Source organism: Salmo trutta, chromosome 24, assembly GCF_901001165.1.
Source record: "Salmo trutta chromosome 24, fSalTru1.1, whole genome shotgun sequence".
NCBI lineage: Eukaryota > Metazoa > Chordata > Actinopteri > Salmoniformes > Salmonidae > Salmo > Salmo trutta.
This window is the reverse complement of record NC_042980.1, coordinates 44,113,272-44,139,879: the sequence shown is the minus strand read 5'-3', so window position 1 is coordinate 44,139,879 and position 26,608 is coordinate 44,113,272. Positions and strand designations below refer to the sequence as shown.

At 42.1% G+C, this 26,608-nt stretch overlaps 3 protein-coding genes across 4 annotated transcripts; all 3 read right to left on the bottom strand.

The window, feature by feature from the left end:
- Nucleotides 1-739: 739 nt before the first annotated feature.
- On the bottom strand, nucleotides 740-25,342 carry LOC115161383 (T-lymphocyte activation antigen CD86-like). 2 transcript variants are annotated; one of them, XM_029712332.1, is made up of 5 exons: nucleotides 25,226-25,342; nucleotides 2,765-3,130; nucleotides 2,212-2,532; nucleotides 2,025-2,123; nucleotides 740-1,584 (listed from the first exon to the last, which is right to left on the bottom strand). In XM_029712332.1, the coding sequence occupies exons 1-5, from the start codon at nucleotides 25,314-25,316 to the stop codon at nucleotides 1,280-1,282; spliced, it is 1,182 nt and encodes a 393-aa protein (XP_029568192.1). In that variant the 5' UTR covers nucleotides 25,317-25,342; the 3' UTR covers nucleotides 740-1,279. The 2 variants fall into 2 exon arrangements, with proteins under 2 accessions (XP_029568192.1, XP_029568191.1); XM_029712331.1 differs by lacking the exon at nucleotides 25,226-25,342 and adding an exon at nucleotides 4,769-4,902.
- On the bottom strand, nucleotides 8,919-11,599 carry LOC115161385 (tripartite motif-containing protein 72-like). Its single transcript, XM_029712334.1, has 3 exons — nucleotides 11,404-11,599; nucleotides 11,180-11,275; nucleotides 8,919-9,369 (listed from the first exon to the last, which is right to left on the bottom strand). Exons 1-3 carry the CDS (start codon nucleotides 11,596-11,598, stop codon nucleotides 9,316-9,318), a joined length of 345 nt encoding a protein of 114 aa, XP_029568194.1. The 5' UTR covers nucleotide 11,599; the 3' UTR covers nucleotides 8,919-9,315.
- Nucleotides 12,867-19,466, bottom strand: LOC115161384 (butyrophilin-like protein 10). Its single transcript, XM_029712333.1, has 5 exons — nucleotides 19,297-19,466; nucleotides 15,546-15,932; nucleotides 14,946-15,209; nucleotides 14,241-14,348; nucleotides 12,867-13,724 (listed from the first exon to the last, which is right to left on the bottom strand). Exons 1-5 carry the CDS (start codon nucleotides 19,334-19,336, stop codon nucleotides 13,420-13,422), a joined length of 1,104 nt encoding a protein of 367 aa, XP_029568193.1. The 5' UTR covers nucleotides 19,337-19,466; the 3' UTR covers nucleotides 12,867-13,419.
- Nucleotides 25,343-26,608: the final 1,266 nt, after the last annotated feature.

Here is a 26,608-nt window from a genome sequence, read left to right as displayed (position 1 = left end):
AGCAGAAGGGTCTCTACCAAATCTAACCACATTTAGGACATTTCTCATTTCGAATGAGTTTCAAATACAATTTCCCCAAATAATACGAATATAGACTGACCAAATGTCAAAACACCTACTGTATAGGAAAACACCAGGATAAAAAGTTAGACATTGAAATAAAAATAATACGTGAACCTAGTTACAGTTCTGTAACATCTGTCCCTAATGTTGAACACAGTGAGGTCTGTTTAGCAGAGTGAAAATGTCTCCTCTAGTCAGTCAGAGTTCACAACTGTACCAGTGTGTTGAGGATTACATGGTTTTAGGGCTGGATTCAATCTGGACCACTGAAGATCCACACTAGTGAAAATTAAAAGCAACGTTCCCGCGTTCGCAATAACTGCACATGTGGGCTTAATCTTAAATTACTTAAAAATGTCCGTCGCTGTCTGGACTGAATCTAGTCCTTAGTCCTTAGTCCAAGCACAAGCATTTAGAACATCTACAGTAACTTGTTACACAAAGACATACAGAGAGAATGAAGTGGCTAGTTAAAGGTTCAGGTCTCTCATCCTGGACGATTTTAGATAAAACATTTCACTTCAGTGTTCTTCATGAATTCAAGTCAAATATACAAGAAAAATGCATTTCAACTTCAGATGTCTTGGTTCCCACAAGGCAGGTTTGTCCAATAAATTCCAGACTTGATTTAAAATACTATTTAGGGTCTTTCAATTATTTTCAGAGACATTTGGAAGAAAATATTTGCATATTTTTTATTTGAAAACAGAAGTAGTTTAACATTGTAATGTATTTTTAAATACTCCCATGCTTCAGAACATCTACAGTAGAACATTATTTACAACGTTCTACTATAGACGTTCTAACTCTTTTCTAATAGCTGGCTATTAATTAGAAAACATTAGAAAAAACATGCAAATACATCCAATAGAAGAGGTAGATTCCTTTGGGATACAGTACACTGATATGTCCAATTTATGGACCCGTATAGAAAGAAATGTCAGTCTGACTCTAGATCGTCTGGTGCCGGCCTTCACCTGGTTCCTGTATAACATTGTTTACTGTAGCTTCAGACTTTCCTCTTCACATAACCTCATCAGTCTGCGTCAAACTCAAAACTACTGTTGTCCAGTTGCATGTTTACAATTTCATGCAGTGGTTTTGTTACACCATCAGCTGTGTTTTTTTGCTGCAGCACCGTTAGCGTTGGTAACTGTGGCTCCATCAACTTGATCTACACTACTATTGCCCCGAGGCTGGCTTGTTGTGAGACCCATTAGAATGCTCTGCTCTTCATCACCTCCTGTAGCACCACCGCTGTCTCCTGTGGCATCACCTCTGTCTCCTGTAGCAACACCTCTGGCACCAGCATTTCCACCTCTGGCTCCTGTAGCATCACCTCTGGCTCCTGTGGCACCACCTCTTGCTCCTGTAGCACCAGCTCTGGCACCAGTAGCACCAGCTCTGGCACCAGTAGCACCACCTCTGGCAACTGTGGAAAATCCGTTGGCCCTGTAGCACCACTGCTGGCTCCTGTGGCACCACTGCTGGCTCCTGTGGCACCACCTCTGGCTCCACAACCTCAATCAACATGGATCAGTGTTTTTAGTCATAATTAACCAGATCAACATGGACCAGTGTTTTTAGTCATAATTAACCAGATCAACATAGACCAGTGTTTTTAGTCATAATTAACCAGATCAACATGGATCAGTGTTATTAGTCATAATTAACCAGATCAACATGGATCAGTGTTATATTCATAATTAACAAGATCAACATAGTTCAGTGTTTTTATTAACAATACACTGAGGCCCATCTAACTATGAAATGTACATAGGGCCATCTGATTTTCACATACTGGTCACTCCTCAAATGTGAAATAATATAGTATTTGAATGTAAATGGAGAACAAATCCTTAGATTTGGCACTGACAGAGTAATAACAGACTGAGACAACTTTATACAGTACTGAATCTGATTTCATAACATGAAGTAAAACATCGGAAATTGTAACTTACCTTTTTTGTACACAAAATAAAAAACCCCGAAGCAAATCAGAATCAGTACTGTAATGATAACTCCAATAATGCTGGGAGTAAAGCCTTCCTGAACTTCACCTGTGGGGAAAAGACAAGATGAGTGATTAAGTTTTCAGTTAATGAATATTAGGCAGTGAGACGTGGTGTTTTGTCCTGTAACATGCACCTGCAGGGTCTGTGTTAAAGCTCTGACTGGGGCTGACGATGGTTGTGTTGCTCACAGTCTCTCTCAGAACGGGGTTGAAGATACGGCAGGTCACCGTCTGATTTTCTGTTAAATTCACTTGGCTCCAGACGGTGTACAGTCCACTTTCAGAATCAAGAGTAATATTGGTCTGTACTTCCCACGGGTCCAGAGTGCGGTTCTGAGCCAATAGGACGTCCTGGATGGTCCATGTGACGACTGGCTGTGGGTATCCCCCCTGGGTTGAACACGTGGCATTCATATTTGTCTTGTTCACAGTCACACTGGGTGTCAGGAACCGTGCTGAAAGTGAACAAAGTAAATAGAATAAGATGTTAGAAAGGTGCCATAATAATGTTTTATGATTTCCTACAATGACAGAATGAGTGCTGTGAATAACTCACACAGGTGGACATGGAATGGTATCAAACACATCCAATACATGGTTCCCATGTGGTTGATGCTATTCCATTCCAGACATTAATATGAGCTAGCCTCTCCTCAACAGCCTCCTGTGTTATTAACTCAACCATACCTGCCACATGTAGGGTAGTGGGACACACTTTTGTCCTTTCGAAGATAGAGTTACCATTCTCGTCAAACAGTGTAGCGAAAGCCCAGTAGATGGTCTGCTTGTCTTGAAGTGTTACTTGGCTGAGTTTGATAGAGATATTCCCAGAACTCATCTCAGACCCAAAGGCTTTAGTTCTGTTTGTGTGAAGGTTATCCTGATGTTTATTCTCTTCTCCTTTGTTGAACGAGTATAACACTTTTCCGGACTTATCTTGCCAATAGAACCGGAGTCTTGCTGTGTCGATGGCCGTGGATGAATTCAGGTCACAGGCCAGGAGAACAGACTCTCCTATAATCCCAGTGACTTCCAACTCAGATGCAGCTGGTGCTGAAACATACCAATATGTCAAAGTTACAAACTAAGCTCAGAATTCAACACAGATAATAAACCAATTTCACTGTGTTAGTGAATGTGTGTGGTTTGCGTATAAGAAAGTCTATGCATGCATCAATTGGCTTATGGTGTGCAATAGTGAGGGATTGTAAATTTGCCTTATTTTAATCAATGGTTTTCAAGCACAGGCCCACATGGAGCCTGATAGTTTCCTGTCCCTCCATGCCCATATCCTGACTACTTGAGAGAATTAGGATTACTAGATCTGACATCGTACTTCAAACCACAGAGTGGCCCAAATGCTAAAAGTCACATTGCTTCACAGGCTTCACTGGAGGAATGACATGATGTGCTCATGTGCTCACTGACAGGAAATTACATCAAATAAAGAAAGTTGATGAAAGAGCTTAAAAAAGCGCACACAAATGTGTTCCTGGAAAGTTAAGGAAACATTTCTCTTCCAAAAGCTATAAAATAACATTTGAAACTGAGTTTTCCATTTATCTGGCAGCACTTGGTTACAAATTAAATCCAGCACTTGGTTACCACGATGATGGGAAGGTGCATGACATCACCCATTTATGCATCCTGATTTCTCTGATGACATGTTTGGTTGAGGAATTATCTCAGCTTTGTAATAACATGTGTCACAGTGTGCTTTACAGTAACCAGACCTAGACCCCCAAAACAGAAAGAAGAACCAAACTATGTGCAAAGGGACAGCGTGTTAAAGATATCTCTGATTATCTGGTTTATGCAGATTGAGAGATATTAAAGATATTTTAGTTAATGAACAACACCACGACAGCATAGAGGTAACGAGCATTGGACCAATCCCAAGCCGACTAGCCAAAAACTCTGCCGATGTGCCGTTCACCAAGGAACTTAGCCCTAATTGCTCCTGCAAGTCACTCTGGCAAACAGTGTCTGCTAAATGACTCAAATGTAAATGTAATAATGTCTCCATTCATGAAGAGATGTCAACTAGGCCTGTCTGCATTTACAGCTACTAGACTAGAGCATGGGAGAAAGCATGGGCGATAGCATGGGAGAAAGCATGGGCGATAGCATGGGAGAAAGCATGGGCGATAGCATGGGAGAAAGCATGGGCGATAGCATGGGAGAAAGCATGGGCGATAGCATGGGCGATAGCATGGGCGATAGCATGGGAGAAAGCATGGGCGATAGCATGGGAGAAAGCATGGGCGATAGCATGGGCGATAGCATGGGCGATAGCATGGGAGAAAGCATGGGCGATAGCATGGGAGAAAGCATGGCGAAAGCATGGGAGAAAGCATGGGCGATAGCATGGGCGATAGCATGGGCGATAGCATGGGCGATAGCATGGGCGATAATGACAGAGCTTTAAGGTAACGCTGAGGTCATGTTTCTCATTTCTTTAAAAACATTCAATGAGGTGAAATAATACTAACATCAGATTTTTTTCTACATGAAAGGGGAAATAATTTATCTGAACGTATGTATTAGTTCCAGGAAATTATGGAAATTCACATTAGCACCACAAGGCCTAGGTGACCACGAGGAGACAACTTTCTCTTTAGATGAGCTAAAAAGCCTTTCCTTCCGTAAAGCAATGAATTTTATTCAAATATTGAGGTAGAGGAGACTTACCAAACAACAAAAATATGAACACCAGTGTAGACATTCCACGATGCAAGAAAATCATTTGAGACGAAATTAATAACCTTGAATATTGTCGCATCACAAGCTAAAAAAAGAACAGTAAGACAGACAGGGAAGTGAGTAGACACGCCTTCTTCTTTAATTCATGAGACGTTCTGAGTCTAGGAGATATAATGCTGCTGTTGTAACCGTGATTATAAAATGATAACAAACAATTACAATCTGGAGGCAGAAGAAAAACACACCAGGTTAGGCGAGGTGCTGGCTAGGTATACCCTAATGAAGACAGCTTGGCTGTGCTGGCTAGGTATACCCTAATGAAGACAGCTAGGCTGTGCTGGCTAGGTATACCCTAATGAAGACAGCTTGGCTGTGCTGGCTAGGTATACCCTAATGAAGACAGCTTGGCTGTGCTGGCTAGGTATACCCTAATGAAGACAGCTTGGCTGTGCTGGCTAGGTATACCCTAATGAAGACAGCTTGGCTGTGCTGGCTAGGTATACCCTAATGAAGACAGCTAGGCTGTGCTGGCTAGGTATACCCTAATGAAGACAGCTTGGCTGTGCTGGCTAGGTATACCCTAATGAAGACAGCTAGGCGCTGCTGGCTAGGTATACCCTAATGAAGACAGCTAGGCTGTGCTGGCTAGGTATACCCTAATGAAGACAGCTTGGCTGTGCTGGCTAGGTATACCCTAATGAAGACAGCTTGGCTGTGCTGGCTAGGTATACCCTAATGAAGACAGCTAGGCTGTGCTGGCTAGGTATACCCTAATGAAGACAGCTTGGCTGTGCTGGCTAGGTATACCCTAATGAAGACAGCTAGGCTGTGCTGGCTAGGTAAACCCTAATGAAGACAGCTAGGGTGTGCTGGCTAGGTAAACCCTAATGAAGACAGCTAGGCTGTGCTGGCTAGGTAAACCCTAATGAAGACAGCTAGACTGTGCTAGCTAGGTATACCCTGTGGCATACAGGGGGAGACTCGTCGAGTGCTGGTGACAGACGGAGTACACATCACGAGGCGATGGCTCCATCTGCTGGACGTGCCAGGTCTCGACAGGCTCTCCGTCCAGGACTATTTGGGGCTGATTGGGGATTGGTGAGAAATCAAGGGCTGATTGCTCACTAGCTGTACAAGTCCCATAAAGCTGCCAGAAGGGCAGCACACAGGGAAGAGACTGGGGAGGAAAGGACTCCCGTATAGTTGGATACGGTACCAGAGGTAACAGGAAGGAGTTCAGTTTTTGATCTCCACAGGATACAGCAAGACCCAGAGTCCAGAGGACGGTATCCCGGAGAGGGTCTCTTCGGGGAGACCTATTCTTTTCTATTGGACTTTTATTTTAATTAACGACTTTGAAACTGAGCTAATCCTACTCTGTCCCTGTCTGATCTGTGTAAACATCTTGACCCAACCCCCTGGTCTGTCACAACCCTAATGAAGACAGCTTGGCTGTGCTGGCTAGGTATACCCTAATGAAGACAGCTAGGCTCTGCTGGCTAGGTATACCCTAATGAAGACAGCTAGGCTGTGCTGGCTAGGTATACCCTAATGAAGACAGCTAGGCTGTGCTGGCTAGGTATACCCTAATGAAGACAGCTTGGCTGTGCTGGCTAGGTATACCCAAATGAGGACAGCTAGGCTCAGCTGGCTAGGGATACCCTAATGAAGACAGCTTGGCTGTGCTGGCAAGGTATACCCTAATGAAGTCAGCTTGGCTCTGCTGGCTAGGTATACCCTAATGAAGACAGCTTGGCTCGGCCAATTCTGGGCCAATTCAAGGCCGGCTTTGACACAACCTGGGATCGAACCCTTATGCCGCTGCGCCACTTGGGTCGCTATGTTTTATTTGTCGACAGCAAAATATGTACAATCACTCATATTCTAAATTGGGTCTGAAGTAAATTACGATCTAAGGAGGAGAGAGAATATATCAAATCATTACACATTAACTTATGCAGCAGACACAAAAAACTTTATTTAAAACAAAATTGTCCACTTCAAGTAGTTTAAGTTGCAAATAATTGACGTTTCAAGTGATATTAGATTCTGTTTAGAGATGACAATCAAAAATAAGCTTTAAAGGAAAACTAACTGATTGACCAAAGTATCCAGGTGAGTGCAACAGACAATCATCAGAGAACAGCAGAAAGTCCCCATATTAGAACACAATCCTTCCTAAAGTGCACAAATAAGCATGTAGCACAATTTAAAAAAAAATTTTTTTACAAGTGATACATAAAAATAATCACAATGACATCATTGAATTTAACCAAAAGTAGTTTGTGAAGATCAACCAAGGCCTAATGTTTTGCTGCCACATTGCTCCCATGTACAGATGTTTTCGACTGACGCTGCCTAGGTTTTCCACTACAAAATAGCACAATGATTCTCAACAAGGACTAGTGGCCTCTCTCACATTTAAATGAAGAACACTGTAAGGCATACTTTGACTTTTGGCAAAGAATATTGACGTTTATATGGAGGCAATATCTGTTGATTTTCTTTTCAAATGACTAATATACTGAACAAAAATGTAAAACGCAACATGCCACAATTTAAAAGATTTGACTGAGTTACAGTTCATTAGGCCCTATTCTATGGATTTCACATGACTGGGAATACAGATATGGATCTGTTGGTCACAGATACCTTTAAAAAATGGAAGGGGCGTGGATCAGAAAACCAGTCAGTATCTGGTGTGAACACTATTTGCCTCATGCATCGCGACACATCTCCTTCGCATAGAGTTGATCAGGCTGTTAACTGGTCTGTGGGATGTTGTCTCACTCCTCTTCAATGGCTGAGTACAGTATAGAACATTTCTGGGATGTTTTATTTCAGCTCATGAAACATGGGACCAACTCTTTACATGTTGTGTTATATTTTGTTCAATGCAGAATCAATCAATAAGTAAATATTGAGGTAGAGTAAGAGTTTAAAAAAAGCATAAAAATGTTTTGCAGTAGCATACTTAGTTGTGAGGCAGCTTCGCAGTCACAGGTTGTCCTAATGTGCTGGCTAGAGAACCCTATTCTTGAGTGACCTGGGTTGTCCTGAGTGGTGCAGCGGTCTAATGCACTGCATCTCAGTACAAGAGGTGTCACTGCAGTCCCTAGTTCAAATCCAGGGTGCATCACTTCTGGAAATTATTGGGAGTTGCATAGGGTGATGTCTGGGTTTGGCCGGGGTAGGCAGTCATTGTAAATAACAGTTTGTTCTAAACTGACTAGTCTAGTTAAATGTAAAAAAAAATGTCCAGTCACTTCTTGGGCTATTCCGCCTGTCCCCTTGGGACAGAACAGCCCACAAGCTGGTGCTGGAGGCATGGACCGTGAGGGCTGCTGGTTATCTGTGGTTCTGGGTGGTGGCCAATCCCGGGTGGCACGGGTCTTCTCCACCTGTGGTTTGAGCAGACGGCTGCCGATGGTGTAGCCAAGGTATTCAGCCACATTCAGTCCCAAGTGATACTTCTTTGGGTTAGCTGGCCAGCATAGAGCGCGGCTGGCGGAGGTACTCCTCAATGTGTATTACCACGTCATCAACATAGGCGGCGGCGAAGGCCTGGTGAGGACACAACAGCGTGTCCATAATACACTCGAAGGTGGCGGACGCTACGTGCAAGCCGAAGGGTAGGTGAATGAACTGAAATAATCCATCCGGAGTGGCAAAGGCGGTTTATGATGGTCTTTGGGGGCCAGAGGCATCTGCCAGTACCCCTTTGTGAGGTCAAGTGTCGATATATAGTGGGCTTTCCCAAGCCACTCGATCAGCTCATCAACCCTCGGCATGGGGTTGGCGTTGAAGCTGGAGATGGCGTTGAGGTCTCTGAAATCGTTGTAGAAGCGAATAGACCCATCGGGTTTCAGCACCAGCACGATAGGGCTGGACCAATCGCTGGAAGATGGCTCGATGACCCCCATCTTCAACATCTCCCTCCCCTCTTTCCGCACCATCTCCCGGCGTGCTTCTGGTACCCTGTAGGGTCGGAGATGGACATACAGCGGTAGCAATACAAGGTTATAACATTTACAGAATATAGAAATGCCAATGGTGGAGGTGTACCTGTTTATATTCAGAACCACATTCCTGTAAAGATTAGAGAGGATTACATGTTAAATAAACAAAATGGACAAACTTTCAGCTTTTCTTGTGATTGTTTAATCAACAGGTTCCATCGCCCAACAAAATAACTCCAGTACAGTGTAACGTCCAACGCTGAAACACCTGCGTATCAAAACAAATAAACAAACTAAGCCTTGACCAAAAGGCTGTGGCCAAAAAGTGAAAGCAAAACATCAAACAGCTTCTCCTGTCTTTATACTGTCCTAGGCCGTCTTTGAAATAAATCATTTGTTCTTAACTTACTTGCCTAGTTAAATAAAGGTAAAATAAAATTATAAAATAAAGACTATCGTCTAAACATAATAGTAACAGGAGCAACGCTTCTCTCTACCTATAGCTCACCTTGGTTAACAGAGAGACAAGGTGCCAAGTAAAATAACATTTCTCTGAGGTAGGAAACTCCAACGTCCTCATAGGTTCCCGTCTCTACTCCCAATTCTCTCCAAGCACCTCTCCTGGCACACCTATATAGAGGAAGACACAAAGCAATTAGCGGGCCCAGGTGTGTACTAATTGGCTTTACACTGAGTACCTATCCTCTGAGGAGGGTGCTGTTGTGTCATCTTCCTGGTCACTGAACTCTCACAATATGTATCATTTCCTATATTCAATTACAATCTTTCTGTCCATATGTTTATTTTTTTATACACCAAAACATATATTTTTGTAGACTGTAGTGTGCAGTAGGAAGTATCTAAATGCACCACCATTTTCTCAAATGTCCTGCATGTCGTTATGAAACCTAAATGTGATTTTTCTAGTGTATTCTGCTGATCTGTGTATTTGTAGATATATTTTATGTATATTGTAACAATCATTGGTTCACTAGTGTTTTTACTACCACTGTCTACCGCCCTCACACAGGTGAGGCAATTGTAATTATCACATAGGCAACTGCATATAAAAATATATACAATGGTTTTGGCACATCTTTTGTATCAGGTAACAAGGTAGGACCCATATGCAGAGGCATGCAGAGTGGTCAGGTGTACGAATACAGGGTCAGGACAGGCAAGGGTCAAAAACCAGGTGAACGAGAAAAGAGAGACTGGGGAAAAGCAGGCGCTGACACAAAAACGCTGGTTGATTTGACAAACAAGACGAACTGGCAACAGACAAACAGAGAACACAGGTATTAATACACAGGGGATAATGGGGAAGATGGGCAACACCTGGAGGGGTGTGGACGCAATCACAAAGACAGGTGAAACAGATCAGGGTCTTACATTTTGATGCTCTGATGAAGGCGTAACTGCCGATACGCATTGCCAGTCCGGTAGAAGAAGAAAAAAGGTGAAATGAAGTAACGCCTTTTAGTATTTTGTTTTACAAATTTGAGTGCCGCCGTTTCCAAATGTTCTTGAATTTGAAGACAGTGTCAGATACGACAGAGCACCCAGCTATTAAAGCCAGACCTGTTGTGCGAGATCCTATTGTGGAGTGTTACCCACTCTGACAGTTTGATTAGTGTTGTGTGTCAGCTGTACACAATAGGCTCTGATATCAGGTATTGTGTATGTCTAGTACTGAACCGTTAGACTACATGGAAGTATTGCTCAATACCAGAGACTTGCACAAAGTGAATACATCATGTTAAAATCTAATCAGATTCATTGTACTTACATTGTTTCAGTGTTGACAGTGTACACCTAGAAGCTGTGGGATCTACACATAAAGGTGTCCTAGCAGCAGAACCTTGGTCTGTGGATAGAATAAATAGTCATGGAAAACAATGATGTTTATATGAATAGCTGCAGTTTCTCTTCCTGAATTATTGTCAATAGTCTAATTACACAGTACTTATTAAATGAATGTACTGACCCTTCCAGATCCTGTCCACCTCCATGTGGAGCATCTCTCTGAGTTCTCCTGCCTGAACAAGTCTCTCCTCTGGGTCCAGACTGACACAGTATGGAGATGCATCAACTGAGCCTTTCTGCAGGGCATTGTAATCCTGAAAAGAGGAGGATAGTTAACCACTCTTGGAGGACAATGGAAGTTGATCCTAGAACTGCTTTGTTGTCATGGAAAAAAAATATGATGATTATTATATCATTATTTTAGAACGAAAACGTTTCCGCTGACATTTTCCGCATAATTAATTTTACCAATACAAAAATGATCCCACCTTCTCTGACTTATTTTGTTTTGTTGACATTTGGAAAGTTTACAGAAAAAAAATCTGTGTCCATCAGGCCTGTCATTAAAACATTTTATCCAAAATGTACTTCACTCGCATTAAAAGGTTGGATGGAAACCTGGTTAGTACCGTACCTTGAATGACTCCATGGTGTTCTTTGCTTTGAGGATCTCCGTCTTTACGGTGCACACATTGTTCTTTCTGGCAAGCAGCTCTTTTAGCAGTCTCTGCTGTAAATTCAAAACATTTCCTTTACTCGCAAAAAGTTGCACCCAAAGATACTGCAGTTTAAAGTAACAGTAGATATTAGACTCCAGAATAATGATTGGTCATTATTCAAATACATTTTTCTCCTTACCTTGATTTGGGAGATCTGTTCCTCTGCAGGTGTGGTTTTGTGGGTCTTATGACCCAGAGAGACACATTGAGCACAGACCAGAGCCTTATCATCCAGGCAGAACAGAGACAGAGGTTGACCATTTTTACCACATAATATGTTCACATCGCTTGGCTGGGCCAGATCTTCAGCTATAGCTGTAAACTTCCCTGCCATTTTCCTGCAGCTGTCACCACAACATCTATTTTCTGTGACTTACATTCCATCCCTGCAGTACAGTTGATAACCGTTGATATGAACTGTAACAAGACAATCTTACTGAAGCATGTATCACTCTTTGGCCCCTCCCTCTATACTGATACAGATCTACTACTCACTGGGATCCTCTCAGGATCCTTCCCCCTTGACCCATAATCCTCTACTTTCTTCACTGCCTCAACATACGACACCTTCTGCACTACTCAGACTCTGGCCACTTCAACCTGCATCTCTCTCACCGGACACTTCTGATCCCCAGCAACATGGACAACCCCTACAGCTGTCACACACAACTTTAAGGGATTGGATCTCTTAACCTTTAACCATTCATAAAAAACATTCACTGACAATTCTGTTAAAGTTCAAGATGAACCTATTTTTAGTCTTGAGGTTGATATAAACTTGGTGTTTATGTCTGGGCCGTTGCGTCTATCCATGAGCCACTGAATGCAATAAGCAGTATGCATCATGCTCCATCAATCCAGCAGAAGGGTCTCTACCAAATCTAACCACATTTAGGACATTTCTCATTTCGAATGAGTTTCAAATACAATTTCCCCAAATAATACGAATATAGACTGACCAAATGTTAAAACGCCTACTGTATAGGAAAACACCAGGATAAAAAGTTAGACATTGAAATAAAAATAATACGTGAACCTAGTTACAGTTCTGTAACATCTGTCCCTAATGTTGAACACAGTGAGGTCTGTTTAGCAGAGTGAAAATGTCTCCTCTAGTCAGTCAGAGTTCACAACTGTACCAGTGTGTTGAGGATTACATGGTTTTAGGGCTGGATTCAATCTGGACGACTGAAGATCCACACTAGTGAAAATTAAAAGCAACGTTCCCGCGTTCGCAATAACTGCACATGTGGGCTTAATCTTAAATTACTTAAAAATGTCCGTCGCTGTCTGGACTGAATCTAGTCCTTAGTCCTTAGTCCAAGCACAAGCATTTAGAACATCTACAGTAACTTGTTACACAAAGACATACAGAGAGAATGAAGTGGCTAGTTAAAGGTTCAGGTCTCTCATCCTGGACGATTTTAGATAAAACATTTCACTTCAGTGTTCTTCATGAATTCAAGTCAAATATACAAGAAAAATGCATTTCAACTTCAGATGTCTTGGTTCCCACAAGGCAGGTTTGTCCAATAAATTCCAGACTTGATTTAAAATACTATTTAGGGTCTTTCAATTATTTTCAGAGACATTTGGAAGAAAATATTTCCATATTTTTTATTTGAAAACAGAAGTAGTTTAACATTGTAATGTATTTTTAAATACTCCCATGCTTCAGAACATCTACAGTAGAACATTATTTACAACGTTCTACTATAGACGTTCTAACTCTTTTCTAATAGCTGGCTATTAATTAGAAAACATTAGAAAAAACATGCAAATACATCCAATAGAAGAGGTAGATTCCTTTGGGATACAGTACACTGATATGTCCAATTTATGAACCCGTATAGAAAGAAATGTCAGTCTGACTCTAGATCGTCTGGTACCGGCCTTCACCTGGTTCCTGTATAACATTGTTTACTGTAGCTTCAGACTTTCCTCTTCACATAACCTCATCAGTCTGCGTCAAACTTAGGATTAGACCTGTCTCAAAACTACTGTTGTCCAGTTGCATGTTTACAATTTCATGCAGTGGTTTTGTTACACCATCAGCTGTGTTTTTTTGCTGCAGCACCGTTAGCGTTGGTAACTGTGGCTCCATCAACTTGATCTACACTACTATTGCCCCGAGGCTGGCTTGTTGTGAGACCCATTAGAATGCTCTGCTCTTCATCACCTCCTGTAGCACCACAGCTGTCTCCTGTGGCATCACCTCTGTCTCCTGTAGCAACACCTCTGGCACCAGTATTTCCACCTCTGGCTCCTGTAGCATCACCTCTGGCTCCTGTGGCACCACCTCTTGCTCCTGTAGCACCAGCTCTGGCACCAGTAGCACCAGCTCTGGCACCAGTAGCACCACCTCTGGCAACTGTGGAAAATCCGTTGGCCCTGTAGCACCACTGCTGGCTCCTGTGGCACCACTGCTGGCTCCTGTGGCACCACCTCTGGCTCCACAACCTCAATCAACATGGATCAGTGTTTTTAGTCATAATTAACCAGATCAACATGGACCAGTGTTTTTAGTCATAATTCACCAGATCAACATGGACCAGTGTTTTTAGTCATAATTAACCAGATCAACATGGACCATTGTTTTTAGTCATAATTCACCAGATCAACATGGACCAGTGTTTTTAGTCATAATTCACCAGATCAACATGGACCAGTGTTTTTAGTCATAATTAACCAGATCAACATGGATCAGTGTTATATTCATAATTAACAAGATCAACATAGTTCAGTGTTTTTATTAACAATACACTGAGGCCCATCTTACTATGAAATGTACATAGGGCCATCTGATTTTCACATACTGATCACTCCTCAAATGTGAAATAATATAGTATTTGAATGTAAATGGAGAACAAATCCTTAGATTTGGCACTGACAGAGTAATAACAGACTAAACCAACTTTATACAGTACTGAATCTGATTTCATTACATGAAGTAAAAGATTGGAAATTGTAACTTACCTTTTTTGTACACAAAATAAAAAACCCCGAAGCAAATCAGAATCAGTACTGTAATGATAGGTACTGTAACTCCAATAATGCTGGGAGTAAAGCCTTCCTGAACTTCACCTGTGGGGAAAAGACAAGATGAGTGATTAAGTTTTCAGTTAATGAATATTAGGCAGAGAGACGTGGTGTTTTGTCCTGTAACATGCACCTGAAGAATCTGTGGTATTCATATTTCTGTCGTTCACAGTCACACTGGGTGTCAGGAACCGTGCTGAAAGTGAACCAAGCAAAGAGAATAAGATGTTAGAAAGGTGCCATAATAACCAGCTAACACTGCCACCGCCACCACCATGATAATCACAACAACCATGACAAGAACAACACCAATCCATGTTGCCAATCTGCTTGAGAGGCACACCTGCTCCTCACCTGAAGAGAGAGGATGAGGAGAGGTGTGGACATCAACAGAGTTGCTTGTCATATAATGTAGATTTTGGTTTCCCCAATAATTCCTATTCTCCTGACCCACCAGGGTCACTAGCACATACACAACAATTTAGGGTGAGATCACGGCCAGATTGTGTGTAAAGTTGATGTAGATATCTTTAAGTGTACATCTGTTTAGTGCTTTACTATAACCTGACATAATCTCCAGTCATTTCTTTGTACTTGACCATCACTTTACATTTTCTTGTCATAATACTTTAGGTGACTCACTTGTTGACTTTGTGGTGTTCAAGGTCTCCTTCAGAGTTGGGTTAAATATGGTGCACGTCACCATCTGGTTCTCTGTGATGTTCACCGTGCTGTAAATGTTAACCGTTCCACTTCCTGAATCCTGAGTGATCTGAGGATCCTCATGGTCCAATAAGCCATTCTGATTGGTCCAGGTCAGTCTAGGTTCAGGGTAGCCTCCGCGAGATGTGCATTCTGCCTTCCTGTCTTCATAGTTCACCGTCACAACGGGTTTCTGGAAACTTTCTGCAGAGAATGCCGCCATGACAAAGATAAAGCACTCAGACAAACTAATAATAGCGGGAATCATACAGATATAGACACAGACACAGACACAGACACAGACACAGATACAGACACAGACACAGACACAGACACAGACACAGACACAGACACAGATACAGACACAGATACAGACACAGATACAGACACAGACACAGACACAGACACAGACACAGACACAGATACAGACACAGACACAGACACAAACACATACGGATACGGACACAGGAGTCATGTTTTATTCAAATGCCTTCAACTACTGGCATTCTTTGTACGAAGTGATATAAAATGCAGCCTTACTTGCTACTCTTAAAATGGTCGAGCACATCTTTTTCTTTTGGATTAGTTCGTTGGAATTTTCATCCTCTTGTCGATAAAAGACGAAAAAAGTAGTGAGGTCGTCTTTCACCCTTAAATCTTTGAGCAAGAGGGAGAAATTCCTGGAGGACAAAAGATCTGTGAAGATTTCTGTTCTGTTTTTGTAGAACGAATCTTGGGGGTCGTTGTTCTCTTTTCCATCGTAAAAGACATGGGCCAGTATGGTTTCATTTACTGTCCAGTAGAACTTGAGTCTTGCTGGGACAACAGGTGCAGATGAATTCAGGCTGCAGGGCAACAGGATGGACTCCCCAAGAATCCCAATGATGTGATGATGGCTCAGCATCTGAGCGGAGCCTATGACTTGTGCTACAATGTTCAAGAAATAAATGATGTTGATTATAGGACAGGAATTTGCACTGTGTGTGAGTATGCATTATATAGGGTAATACAGTTGTACTAATCTATGTTAAAATCATATTCTTCAAAACATTAGTAGGGCCTATACAATATATTGTTAGTTCACAGAGTTTACCAAACATTAGGAACACCTTCCTAATATTGAGTTGCTCCCCCTTTTGCCGTCAGAACTGACTCTACAAGGTGTCCAAAGATTTCCACAGGGATGATGACCCATGTTGACTCCAAAGCCTCCCACAGTTGTGTCAAGTTGGCTGGATGTCCTTTGTGTGGTGGACCATTATTGATACACACAGGAAACTGTTGAGCGTGAAAAACCAAGCAGCGTTGCAGTTCTTGACACAGACCGGTCCGCCTGGAACCTACTACCATACCCCATTCAAAGGCACTTATATCTTTTGTCTTGCCCATTCACCCTCTGAATGGCACACATACACCATCCAGGTCTCAACTGGCTCAAGGCTTAGGAATACTTCTTTTAACCTGTCTCCTTCCCTTCATCTATACAGTTTGAATTGAATTTAACAAGTGACATCAATAAGGGATCATAGCTTTCCAGTGGATTCACCTGGTCAGTCTACTGTACAGTGCCTTCGGAAAGTATTCAGACCCCTTGACTTTCTCCACATGTTGTTACGTTACAGCCTTATTCTAAAATGAACTATATAAAATTCCCCGATAATGAAAAAACGGAAAATTTGAGCAAATGTATTAAAAATAAAAACAGAAACACCTTATTTACAGAAGTATTCAGACCCTTTGCTATGAGACTCGAAATTGAGCTCCAGTGCGTCCTGTTTCCATTGATCATCCTTGAAATATTTCTACAACTTGATTGGACAGGATTTGGAAAGGCACACACCTGTCTATATAAGGTCTCACAGTTGACAGTGCATGTCAGAGCAAAAACCAACCATTGAGGTCAAAGGATTGTGTCAAGGCACAGATCTGGGGAAGGTTACTGAAACATTTCTGCAGTATTGAAGGTTCCCAAGAACAGTGGCCTCCCTCATTCTTAAATAGAAGAAGTTTGGGACGCCAAGACTCTTCCTAAAGCTGGCCGCCCGGCCAAACTGAGCAATCGTGGGAGAAGGGCCTTGGTCAGGGAGGTGACCAAGTACCCGATGGTCACTCTGACAAAGCTCTTTGGAGATAGAAGAACCTTCCAGAAGGACAAACATCTCTGCAGCACTCCACAAATCAGGCCTTTATGGTAAAGTGGCCAGACGGAAGCCACTCCTCAGTAAAAGGCACATGACAGCCAACTTGAAGTTTGCCAAAAGACACCTAAATACTCTCAGACCATGAGAAACAAGATTCTCTGGTATGATGAAACCAAAATTGAACCCTTTGGCCTGAATGAGAAGTGTTATGTCTAAAGGAAATCTGACACCATCCCTACGGTGAAGCATGGTGGTGGCAGCATCATGCTGTGGGGATGTTTTTCAATGGCAGGGACTGGGAGACTAGTCAGGATCGAGGGAAAGATGAACGGAGCAAAGTACAGAGAGATCCTTGATGAAAACCTGCTCCCGAGCGCTCAGCAACTCAAACTGGGGTGATGGTTCACCTTCCAACAAGACAACGACCTTAAGCACACAGCCAAGACACCGCAGGAGTGTCTTCATTGACAAGTGTCTGAATGTCCTTGAGTGGCCCAGGCAGAGCTCGGACTTGATCCCAATCTAACATATCTGGAGAGACCTGAAAATAGCTGTGCAGCAACACTCCCCATCCAACCTGACAGAGCTTGAGAGGATCTGTAGAGAAGAATGGAAGAAACTCCCCAAATACAGGTGTGTCAAGCTTGTAGAGTGATACCCAAGAAGACTCGAGTATGTAATCATTGCCGAAGGTGCTTTAGCAAAGTACTGAGTAAAGGGTCTGAATACTTGTGTAAATGTGATATTTCTGTTATTTTATTTTTAATGCATTTGCAAACATGTCTAAAAACCTGTTTTTGCTTTGACATTATGAGATAGTGTGTAGATTGATGATGGGAAAAAACAATTTAATCCATTTTAGGATAATGCTGTAACGTAACAAAATGTGGAAAAGGTCATGTGGTTTGAATACTTTCTGAATGCACGTGGAAAGATCAGCTGTTCTTAATGTTTTCTATACTCAGTGTAGTTCTTTCATGAGGATGTGATGTACAGTAAACGCACAAAAAAGTCTACATCTTCATTAACATCAACAGCAATGCTTTCACAATCCAAGACCATTTTTAGATAATTTTAGCTTGACTTCCTTTAATTTGTTCCCTAACATCAATGTCTGATAAAAGGTTGCCCTTACAAAATAACAGTAACATAGCAACACGAAGAATAAAATACACAACAAGAATTAAGCTATACACAGGGAGTGCCAGATCAATGTGGAGCTATATACAGGGAGTACCAGTACCAGACCAATGTGGAGCTATATACAGGGAGTACCAGTACCAGATCAATGTGGAGCTATATACAGGGAGTACCAGTACCAGATCAATGTGGAGCTATATACAGGGTGGAACTATATACAAGGAGTACCAGTACCAGATCAATGTGGAGCTATATACAGGTAGTACCAGTACCAGATCAATGTGGACCTATAAACAGGGAGTACCAGTACCAGATCAATGTTCAGAGAGACAAGGTATTTGAGGTAGATACTGTATGTACATGAAGTCATGGTAAAGTGACTTGGAATCAGGATAGATAATAATAAGGTATTTGAGGTAGATATGTACATGAAGGCAGGGTAAAGTGACTAGTCATCAGGATAGATAATAATAAGAGTAAAATAAATAACAGATTAGCATCAGCAAATAAAAGTCACTATATAACAAAGTGTGAGTTGGAACTTGTAAGATGGGCCCTTCTCCATCGGCACCATCTCAACTCTTTCAATAAGAATTAAGCCCACAGCCAGCCCTATAGCATGGTAAGCTTTCTGGCACAAAATGTATGCCATATTATCTCCAAAATGGACAACCAAAGTGGGTTTCATCCCTTATATTGAAAAGCTATTTAAGTGTCTGGAAAAGCGCTATAATAATCAAATTAATTATAATTACAGCATTGTGGTAGCATAGCCTACTGATATTAATACTTGGCATGCTAATGCGGCAGCAACTTGCACTCAAACAACTGCGCCCTATCCACACAGCCATTATTTCTCGCACATCGTGATCTAAATAAATAAATCATAATGTGCCTTTGGTTGTATGTTGTATTTGAAGGTTAAGGCGTGTGGATAAAACGCCCAGGGACAGATGAGGAAGCCACGAGGGACACAACCACAGCGGCACGATAGAGAATATAGAACTTACCAGACAACAAAAAAATACTAATCGTTATCAGGATGGCCATTGCACTCTGCAGGATACTGATGGAAAACAGAATGAAAAACAAGATGGAAAATGAAACAACAAAGTAGTTTGGAGATTACCGAATACTGTGCAACATGCTCCTGAGCGAAGGTAAAAAATGAATGAGGCGTCCGACAAGAAAAACTGCTTCTTCTTATTGCAATATCATATCCGGTTCAGGGGTCAAGCATTCCGTCACATCCATATTTACAAAATCCTAACAAACAAGTTCAACACAACGCTAGTAGTAGTATTTCACCATAACTTGTTGGTCATCGTCTTCGTCAGTCACTGTCTGAGATGTATGATTCACTGTGTCGTGACTGCAGAGTCAAAGCTTTCTGTTTCTAATACAGTCTATTACCACCGCGAAGGAGCTAGTCAGGTCACACTATAGAAAACATGCTACGAGGATGCAGTACATGGCAGGTTTTGCTTTGTCAACAGGTCATAACCATCTACTTTGTAAATCGGTCATTACCATCTAATTTGTCAACAGGTCATTACCATCTGCTTGCATGGAGGATACTTGCTTAATAAAAATCCCATTCCTGTCAGGAGGATCAGTACCATGCTCATCAACACACTGATCACAGGGAGCATAAAGGTTGCCATTTTACTAATTTGCTTCCATCAATGTAATTGTCTGCATCATTTCCAATCTCCCATTTATTTTTGGTGTAAATATATATATCTATATACATACACGCATGCATGCATATACACATATACACATACCTATATAGACATACTTTTTTAAGAATATACATTTATTATTCCCCACAAACCCTACCACCCTTCCCCCAATTAGAGTAAACTAATAAATACTCAGGGTTCTACCTTCAGTTTATACATCTTAAAAACATTTTACAGACATAATCTATTTTACAATAGTTATATATTGTTTGTTTTTTGTCCTTCCTCTATTTCTGATGTCTATCCAGTTTGATTTATATTTGTAACTGTGCTATATCACAAAATATCTGAACCTATATACATTTTACAGACCCCGTATGTTTTTCATTAGTTATCTTGTTATTCGTCCCACCCTTCAGCTCTATTCAACCCCTCCCATCTATCTCTCAACATCATCCATTTTGGATTTATATTTGCCATATATTTTTCAACTGTGCTGTGATGCTTCACAAAAGTACTGAACCTTTCTATTCTCATTGCTTCTACATATTGTAAATGAAAATAATTTTTTTGCTAAAATGATTATTATATTATTGATTGATTGACTATGGCTTTTCAAATCACCCAGTATTGCTACATGTATCTGCAGTGTTAGTTCTAGGCAAATGTTGCAATTCTTCAGCCATTCCTGGACCTGTAACTAAAAACGAGCTACATATGGACAATACCAAAATAAATGATCTAATGACTCTGCCTCCTCACAGCAAAATCTGCAGAGCTGGGAAGATTGTATCCTCGCCACGTGGAAATTCTGTAAGAGTAATATATATGCCAATTATGTGATGATCCGACTGCATTCTGTCCCCTATAAACACTTTTTTATCTTTTGGTGCCAGAGAGAATGGAATAAGAAAGTAGTCAAGACGACTAGCTTGATTAAGACTCCGCCATGTATATCTCACTAGGTCAGGGTATTTAAGCCTCCATATATCCACTAATTCCAATATATCCATGACATTCATGATTTCCTTAAACAAAATAAACGTACGATGAAAAACAGTTCCATAAGGCACACAGGCTATACAGAAAATAACCACCCACAAAACACAAGTGAAACAAACCTCAACTAAATATGGCCTCAACCAGCTGCCTCTAATTGGAGGTCCTACCAAAAACCCAACATAGAAATAGAAAACATAGAACCTAAACCAAAAACGCCAAAACACACAAAACAAACACCCCCTGCCACGCCCTGACCAAACTACAATAACAAACAACCCCTTTTACTGGTCAGGACGTGACAATGTCAAATCAAATCAAATTTTATTTATATAGCCCTTCGTATATGAGCTGAAATCTCAAAGTGCTGTACAGAAACCCAGCCTAAAACCCAAAACAGCAAGCAATGCATGTGAAAGAGGCACGGTGGCTAGGAAAAACTCCCTAGGAAAAACTCCCTAGAAAGGCCAAAAACCTAGGAAGAAACCTAGAGAGGAACCAGGCTATGAGGGGTGGCCAGTCCTCTTCTGGCTGTTCCGGGTGGATATTATAACAGAACATGGTCAAGATGTTAAAATGTTCATAAATGACCAGCATGGTCAAATAATAATAATCATTGTAGTTGTAGAGGGTGCAACAAGCACGTCCGGTGAACAGGTCAGGGTTCCGTAGCCGCAGGCAGAACAGTTGAAACTGGAGCAGCAGCATGGCCAGGTGGACTGGGGACAGCAAGGAGTCATCATGCCAGGTAGTCCCGAGGCATGGTCCTAGGGCTCAGGTCCTCCGAGAGAAAGAAAGAAAGAGAGAAAGAGAGAATTAGAGAGAGCATATTTAAATTCACACAGGACACCGGATAAGACAAGAGAATACTCCAGATGAAACAGACTGACCCTAGCCCCCCGGCACATAAACTACTGCAGCATAAATACTGGAGGCTGAGACAGGAGGGATCAGAAGACACTGTGGCCCCATCCGATGATACCCCCGGACAGGGCCAAACAGGCAGGATATAACCCCACCCACTTTGCCAAAGCACAGCCCCCACACCACTAGAGGGATGTCTACAACCACCAACTTACCGTCCGAAGACAAGGCCGAGTAAAGCCCACAAAAATCTCCGCCATGGCACAACCCAAGGGGTCCCCTCTGATGTTGCACTTATCTTGGGATAGTGTATGGCTCGCTCCCCTCAGTGAGCTTGTCCAGGAGTGGAGTCAAGAGGGGGTTTACTTGAGATGGTAGTATCTATCTAATGGGAGAGACGGTTCCAGTTTGGAGTAGGAGGACCAGACACTGGTCTATACAATGAAAACTGTTGACACAGCAGTTGCTGTCTGCTGTTTTATAGATATCTTTCATACAAAACTTAACCTTGTGACCCATTCTATGTATCTGTGGTTCGTCATGTACGTTGAGAGGGGTGTATCTTGGCTATAAAAGATCTTTGTACTTTTGTCTTGACACTTTTCAATGGTTCATTAGAGATAGCGCATCATTGAAAGTCAAAGTGCTTTTGCAAAAGCTCTTATTATTAAAGATGTAGTTTTAAGTATAACTCTGACTGATATGTGAAGTTTCTAACTCTCCTCATTTGGTAATGCAGAAATTAGCCACCACAAATCAAAATCTTGTCATAAAGTAACAGGTAGGCCTGGTTACAGTTCTGTAACATCTGTCCCTAATGTTGAACACAGTGAGGTCTGTTTAGCAGAGTGAAAATGTCTCCTCTAATCAGTCTGAGAGTACACAACTGTACCAGTGTGCTGAGGATTACATGGTTTTAGGCCTGGATTCAATCTGGACCCGCACTAGTGAAATTTAAAGGCTGCATATGGGGCTCAATCCGAAATGTAAAAATGTTTAAAATTTCGGTCCGGATTGAATCTAGTCCTCGATCAGAGCACAAGCTTCAGAACCTCTACAGTAGCTTGTTACACAAAGGCATGCAGAGAGAATGAGGTGTCTAGATATAGGTTCAGGTCTCACTTACTGGTCAATTTTAGATAAAACATTTAACTTCAGTGTTCTTCATGAATTCAAGTCAAATATAAAACACAAATGCATTTTCAACGTCAGATGTCTTGGTTCCCACTAGATAGGTTTGTCCACTGACTATCAGACTTTATTTAAAATACTATTTAGGGTCTTTCAATTATTTTCAGAGACATTCTTTTATTTTCAAAAACATTTAGAAGAACATTTTGGGATTTTTTAAAATTTAAAAACAGATGTAGTTTAAAATTGGAATGTATTTTGAATACAATGTGTTTGGAAATAAGTATTTGTGACATTAGTGCTAGTACGAACTCGGACGCAGGCGCAGAGAAACACAGCAGGCAGAGGTAAATGTAAATCCAGAACTTCAGTCTTCACAGCAAAACAACAAAGCAATAGCATACGTGTACACTAAACAAAACAAGAGACCTAAGCAACCAGCCCAGTCCACAGAGGAACCTAAATAGTCATTCAACAGGTGAACCCAATAAGACCAATCAGGATCACCTGGACACAAGAAACAACATAAGGGTGCCCTCCAGTGGCAACCTCAGGGAGTACACCCAAGGATGACACCAAACCTGTGACAGTATTTACAAATATTTTCTAATAACTGGCTAATAATAGGGAAAAACATTAAAATACTTCCAACAGAAGAGGTAGACTCCGTTGGGATACAGTACACTGATATGTCCAAAATATGGACCCGTATAGAAAGAAATGTCCCATCAGTCTGCCTCGAGATTGTCTGGTGCCTGCCTACACATGGCCAAAAACTCTGTCTCACCACTACCATTTCCTTGATGGTTATTTCCTTCAACTTCCATGGTTCCACCGCTGGCTCCACAACCTAGATCAAAATGGATCAGTGTTATATTCATAATTAACAAGATCAACATAGTTCAGTGTTTTAGTCATAATTAACAATACACTGAGGCCCATCTAACTATGAAATGTACATAGGGCCATCTGATTTTCACATACTAGACACTCCTCAAATGTGAAATAATATAGTATTTGAATGTAAATGGAGAACAAATCCTTAGATTTGGCACTGACAGAGTAATAACAGACTAAGCCAACTTTATACAGTACTGAATCTGATTTCATTACATGAAGTAAAACATTGGAAATTGTAACTTACCTTTTTTGTACACAAAATAAAAAACCCCAAAGCAAATCAGAATCAGTACTGTAATGATAGGTACTGTAACTCCAATAATGCTGGGAGTAGAGCCTTCCTGAACTTCACCTGTGGGGAAAAGACAAGATGAGTGATTAAGTTTTCAGTTAATGAATATTAGGCAGTGAGACGTGGTGTTTTGTCCTGTAACATGCACCTGAAGGGTCTGCGGTATTCATATTTGTCTTGTTCACAGTCACACTGGGTGTCAGGAACCGTGCTGAAAGTGAACCAAGCAAAGAGAATAAGATGTTAGAAAGGTGCCATAATAATGTTTTATGATTTCCTACAATGACAGAATGAGTGCTGTGAATAACTCACACAGGTGGACATGGAATGGTATCAAACACATCCAATACATGGTTCCCATGTGGTTGATGCTATTCCATTCCAGACATTATTATGAGCTAGCCTCTCCTCAACAGCCTCCTGTGTTATTAACTCAACCACACCTGCCACATGTAGGGTAGTGGGACACACTTTTATCAACTCGAGGATAGGGTTATCATTCTCGTCAAACTGTGTAGCGAAAGCCCAGTAGGTGGTCTGCTTGTCTTGAAGTGTTACTTGGCTGAGTTTGATAGAGATATTCCCAGAACTCATCTCAGACCCAAAGGCTTTAGTTCTGTTTGTGTAACAGTTTCTAACAAGGCCTTAAGGTTCGGTTATCGGCTTCACTCTTCAATAAACACTTTGTTTTCTCTCATGTTTCTCTACATGTCTCTGGGTGCAGGTATGGCTATCAACACATACTGTAACCTCCATTCCACCAGTATGCATGTAGGACTACAGTAATGTTATTGTCCTTACAGTCTGCAAAATAATGCTAAAAATACTACAGCCACATGCAAGTCACAACTACATTTACTATCTGACATCTATGATTCAATCATTCATTTAAGCAGAGCCTTGAGTTTCTGTATGAAAGTGTGTGTGAAAGCCGAGAGAACGAATCATTGATTCGATGGCCTCGAGATGACCACGAGGAGACAACTTTCTCTTTAGACAAGCTAAAACCCTTTCCTTCCTTCCTAAAACAATGAATGAAATACAAAAGTTGAGGTAGAGGAGACTTACCAAACAACAAAAATATGAACACCAGTGTAGACATTCCACGATGCAAGATAATCATTTGAGACGAAATGAGTAACCTTGAATATTGTCGCATCACAAGCTAAAAAAATAATAGTTACAAGACAGACAGGGAAGTGAGTAGACACTCCTTCTTTGTTGTTTTTTTTCATTAGACGTTCCGAGTCTAGGAGATATAATGCTGCTGTTGAAACCGTGATGTCACGTCCTGACCAGTATAGAGGATATTTTGTTATTGTAGTTTGGTCAGGAAGTGGCAGAGGGTAGTTTATTTATGTATTACGGGTTTTTTTTTTGGTCACTGGTCTATGTTTGTATTTCTATGTGTATGTTCTAGGGTAGTTTTTCTATGTGTAGGTTGGGTGCTGGACTCTCAATTGGAGGCAGGTGTTTCTAGTTGCCTCTGATTGGGAGTCCTATAAATAGGTGTGTGTTTTGTTTGTCACTTGTGGGTAGTTGTTTGAGAGCACTGCTTTTGTTGAGCCTGCGTCTCTGTTCCTGTCGTTAGTTTGTTTATTGTTTTTCCGTGGTGTTTGCATTTTGTATAATAAATATGTTGAGCACGCAACCCGCTGCGCCTTGGTCCCATTCTCTCTTCCACAACAGCTGTGACAGAACTACCCACCACAACAGGACCAAGCAGCGGAGGAAATTTGGCGAGGACCGGGGAACACGGCTGGTAAGGGAGCCCGAGAGGCAGCCCCAATAATTTTTTTTTTGGGGGGGGGGGCACAAGGGCAGTTTGGCGGAGCGAGGATGGAGCCCCAGGCCAGCTCCCCGTACCCTTTTTGGGCAGAGACGAACTGGACAGGTCCCGTGCTTTGGGGTGATGGGTACGGTGGCGAGGCCGAGCATTTTCAGGCCAGTACGCGCAGTACCAGCACCCCGCATGTGCCGGGGAAAGTGAGCATCCAGCCAGTAGGGGTGATGCCAGTCCTGCGCTCGAGACCCCCAGTGCGCCTCTACGGTCCAGTGCGTCAACCCAGTCCGACTCGGCCTGTTCCCGCTGACCGCACTAGCCCTGAGGTGCGTGTGCCCAGACTGGCACATCCTGTACCAGCCCCACGCATCAGGCTTCTAGTGCGTCAGCCCAGCCTCGCCAGTCAGGAGCTGCCAGAGTGGCCCGCCTGCCCGGAGCTGCCAGAGTGGCCCGCCTGCCCGGAGCTGCCAGAGTGGCCCGCCTGCCCGGAGCTGCCAGAGTGGCCCACCTGCCCGGAGCTGCCATCGTCACCGGGCACAACAAGGGTCGCCCGCCAGCCGGGCGCAGCCAGAGACGCCCGCCAGACGGGCGAAGTCAGGGTCGCCCACCAGTCCTCCGGCGCAGCCAGGGGCACCACCTAAGTGGGCGACGTCGAGGGTGGAGCGGAG

Excerpts from the sequence above, each read along its gene's own strand:
- LOC115161385 (XM_029712334.1), bottom strand. The coding sequence starts at position 11,598 with ATGGCAGGGAAGTTTACAGCTATAGCTGAAGATCTGGCCCAGCCAAGC. Across the intron at positions 11,276-11,403 it reads AACAGATCTCCCAAATCAAG|CAGAGACTGCTAAAAGAGCT; the intron begins GTAAGGAGAAAA and ends TTGAATTTACAG. Across the intron at positions 9,370-11,179 it reads ACACCATGGAGTCATTCAAG|GTGTGCCAGGAGAGGTGCTT; the intron begins GTACGGTACTAA and ends TCCTCTATATAG.
- LOC115161384 (XM_029712333.1), bottom strand. The coding sequence starts at position 19,336 with ATGGCCATCCTGATAACGATTAGTATTTTTTTGTTGTCTG. Across the intron at positions 15,210-15,545 it reads GACCATTTTAAGAGTAGCAA|AAAGTTTCCAGAAACCCGTT; the intron begins GTAAGGCTGCAT and ends CATTCTCTGCAG. Across the intron at positions 14,349-14,945 it reads GAACACCACAAAGTCAACAA|GTGAAGTTCAGGAAGGCTTT; the intron begins GTGAGTCACCTA and ends TTTTCCCCACAG.
- LOC115161383 (XM_029712332.1), bottom strand. The coding sequence starts at position 25,316 with ATGCGACAATATTCAAGGTTACTCATTTCGTCTCAAATGATTATCTTG. Across the intron at positions 3,131-25,225 it reads GTTCATATTTTTGTTGTTTG|CACCAGCTGCATCTGAGTTG; the intron begins GTAAGTCTCCTC and ends GGTATGTTTCAG. Across the intron at positions 1,585-2,024 it reads TTATTTTGTGTACAAAAAAG|GTTGTGGAGCCAGAGGTGGT; the intron begins GTAAGTTACAAT and ends ATGTTGATTGAG.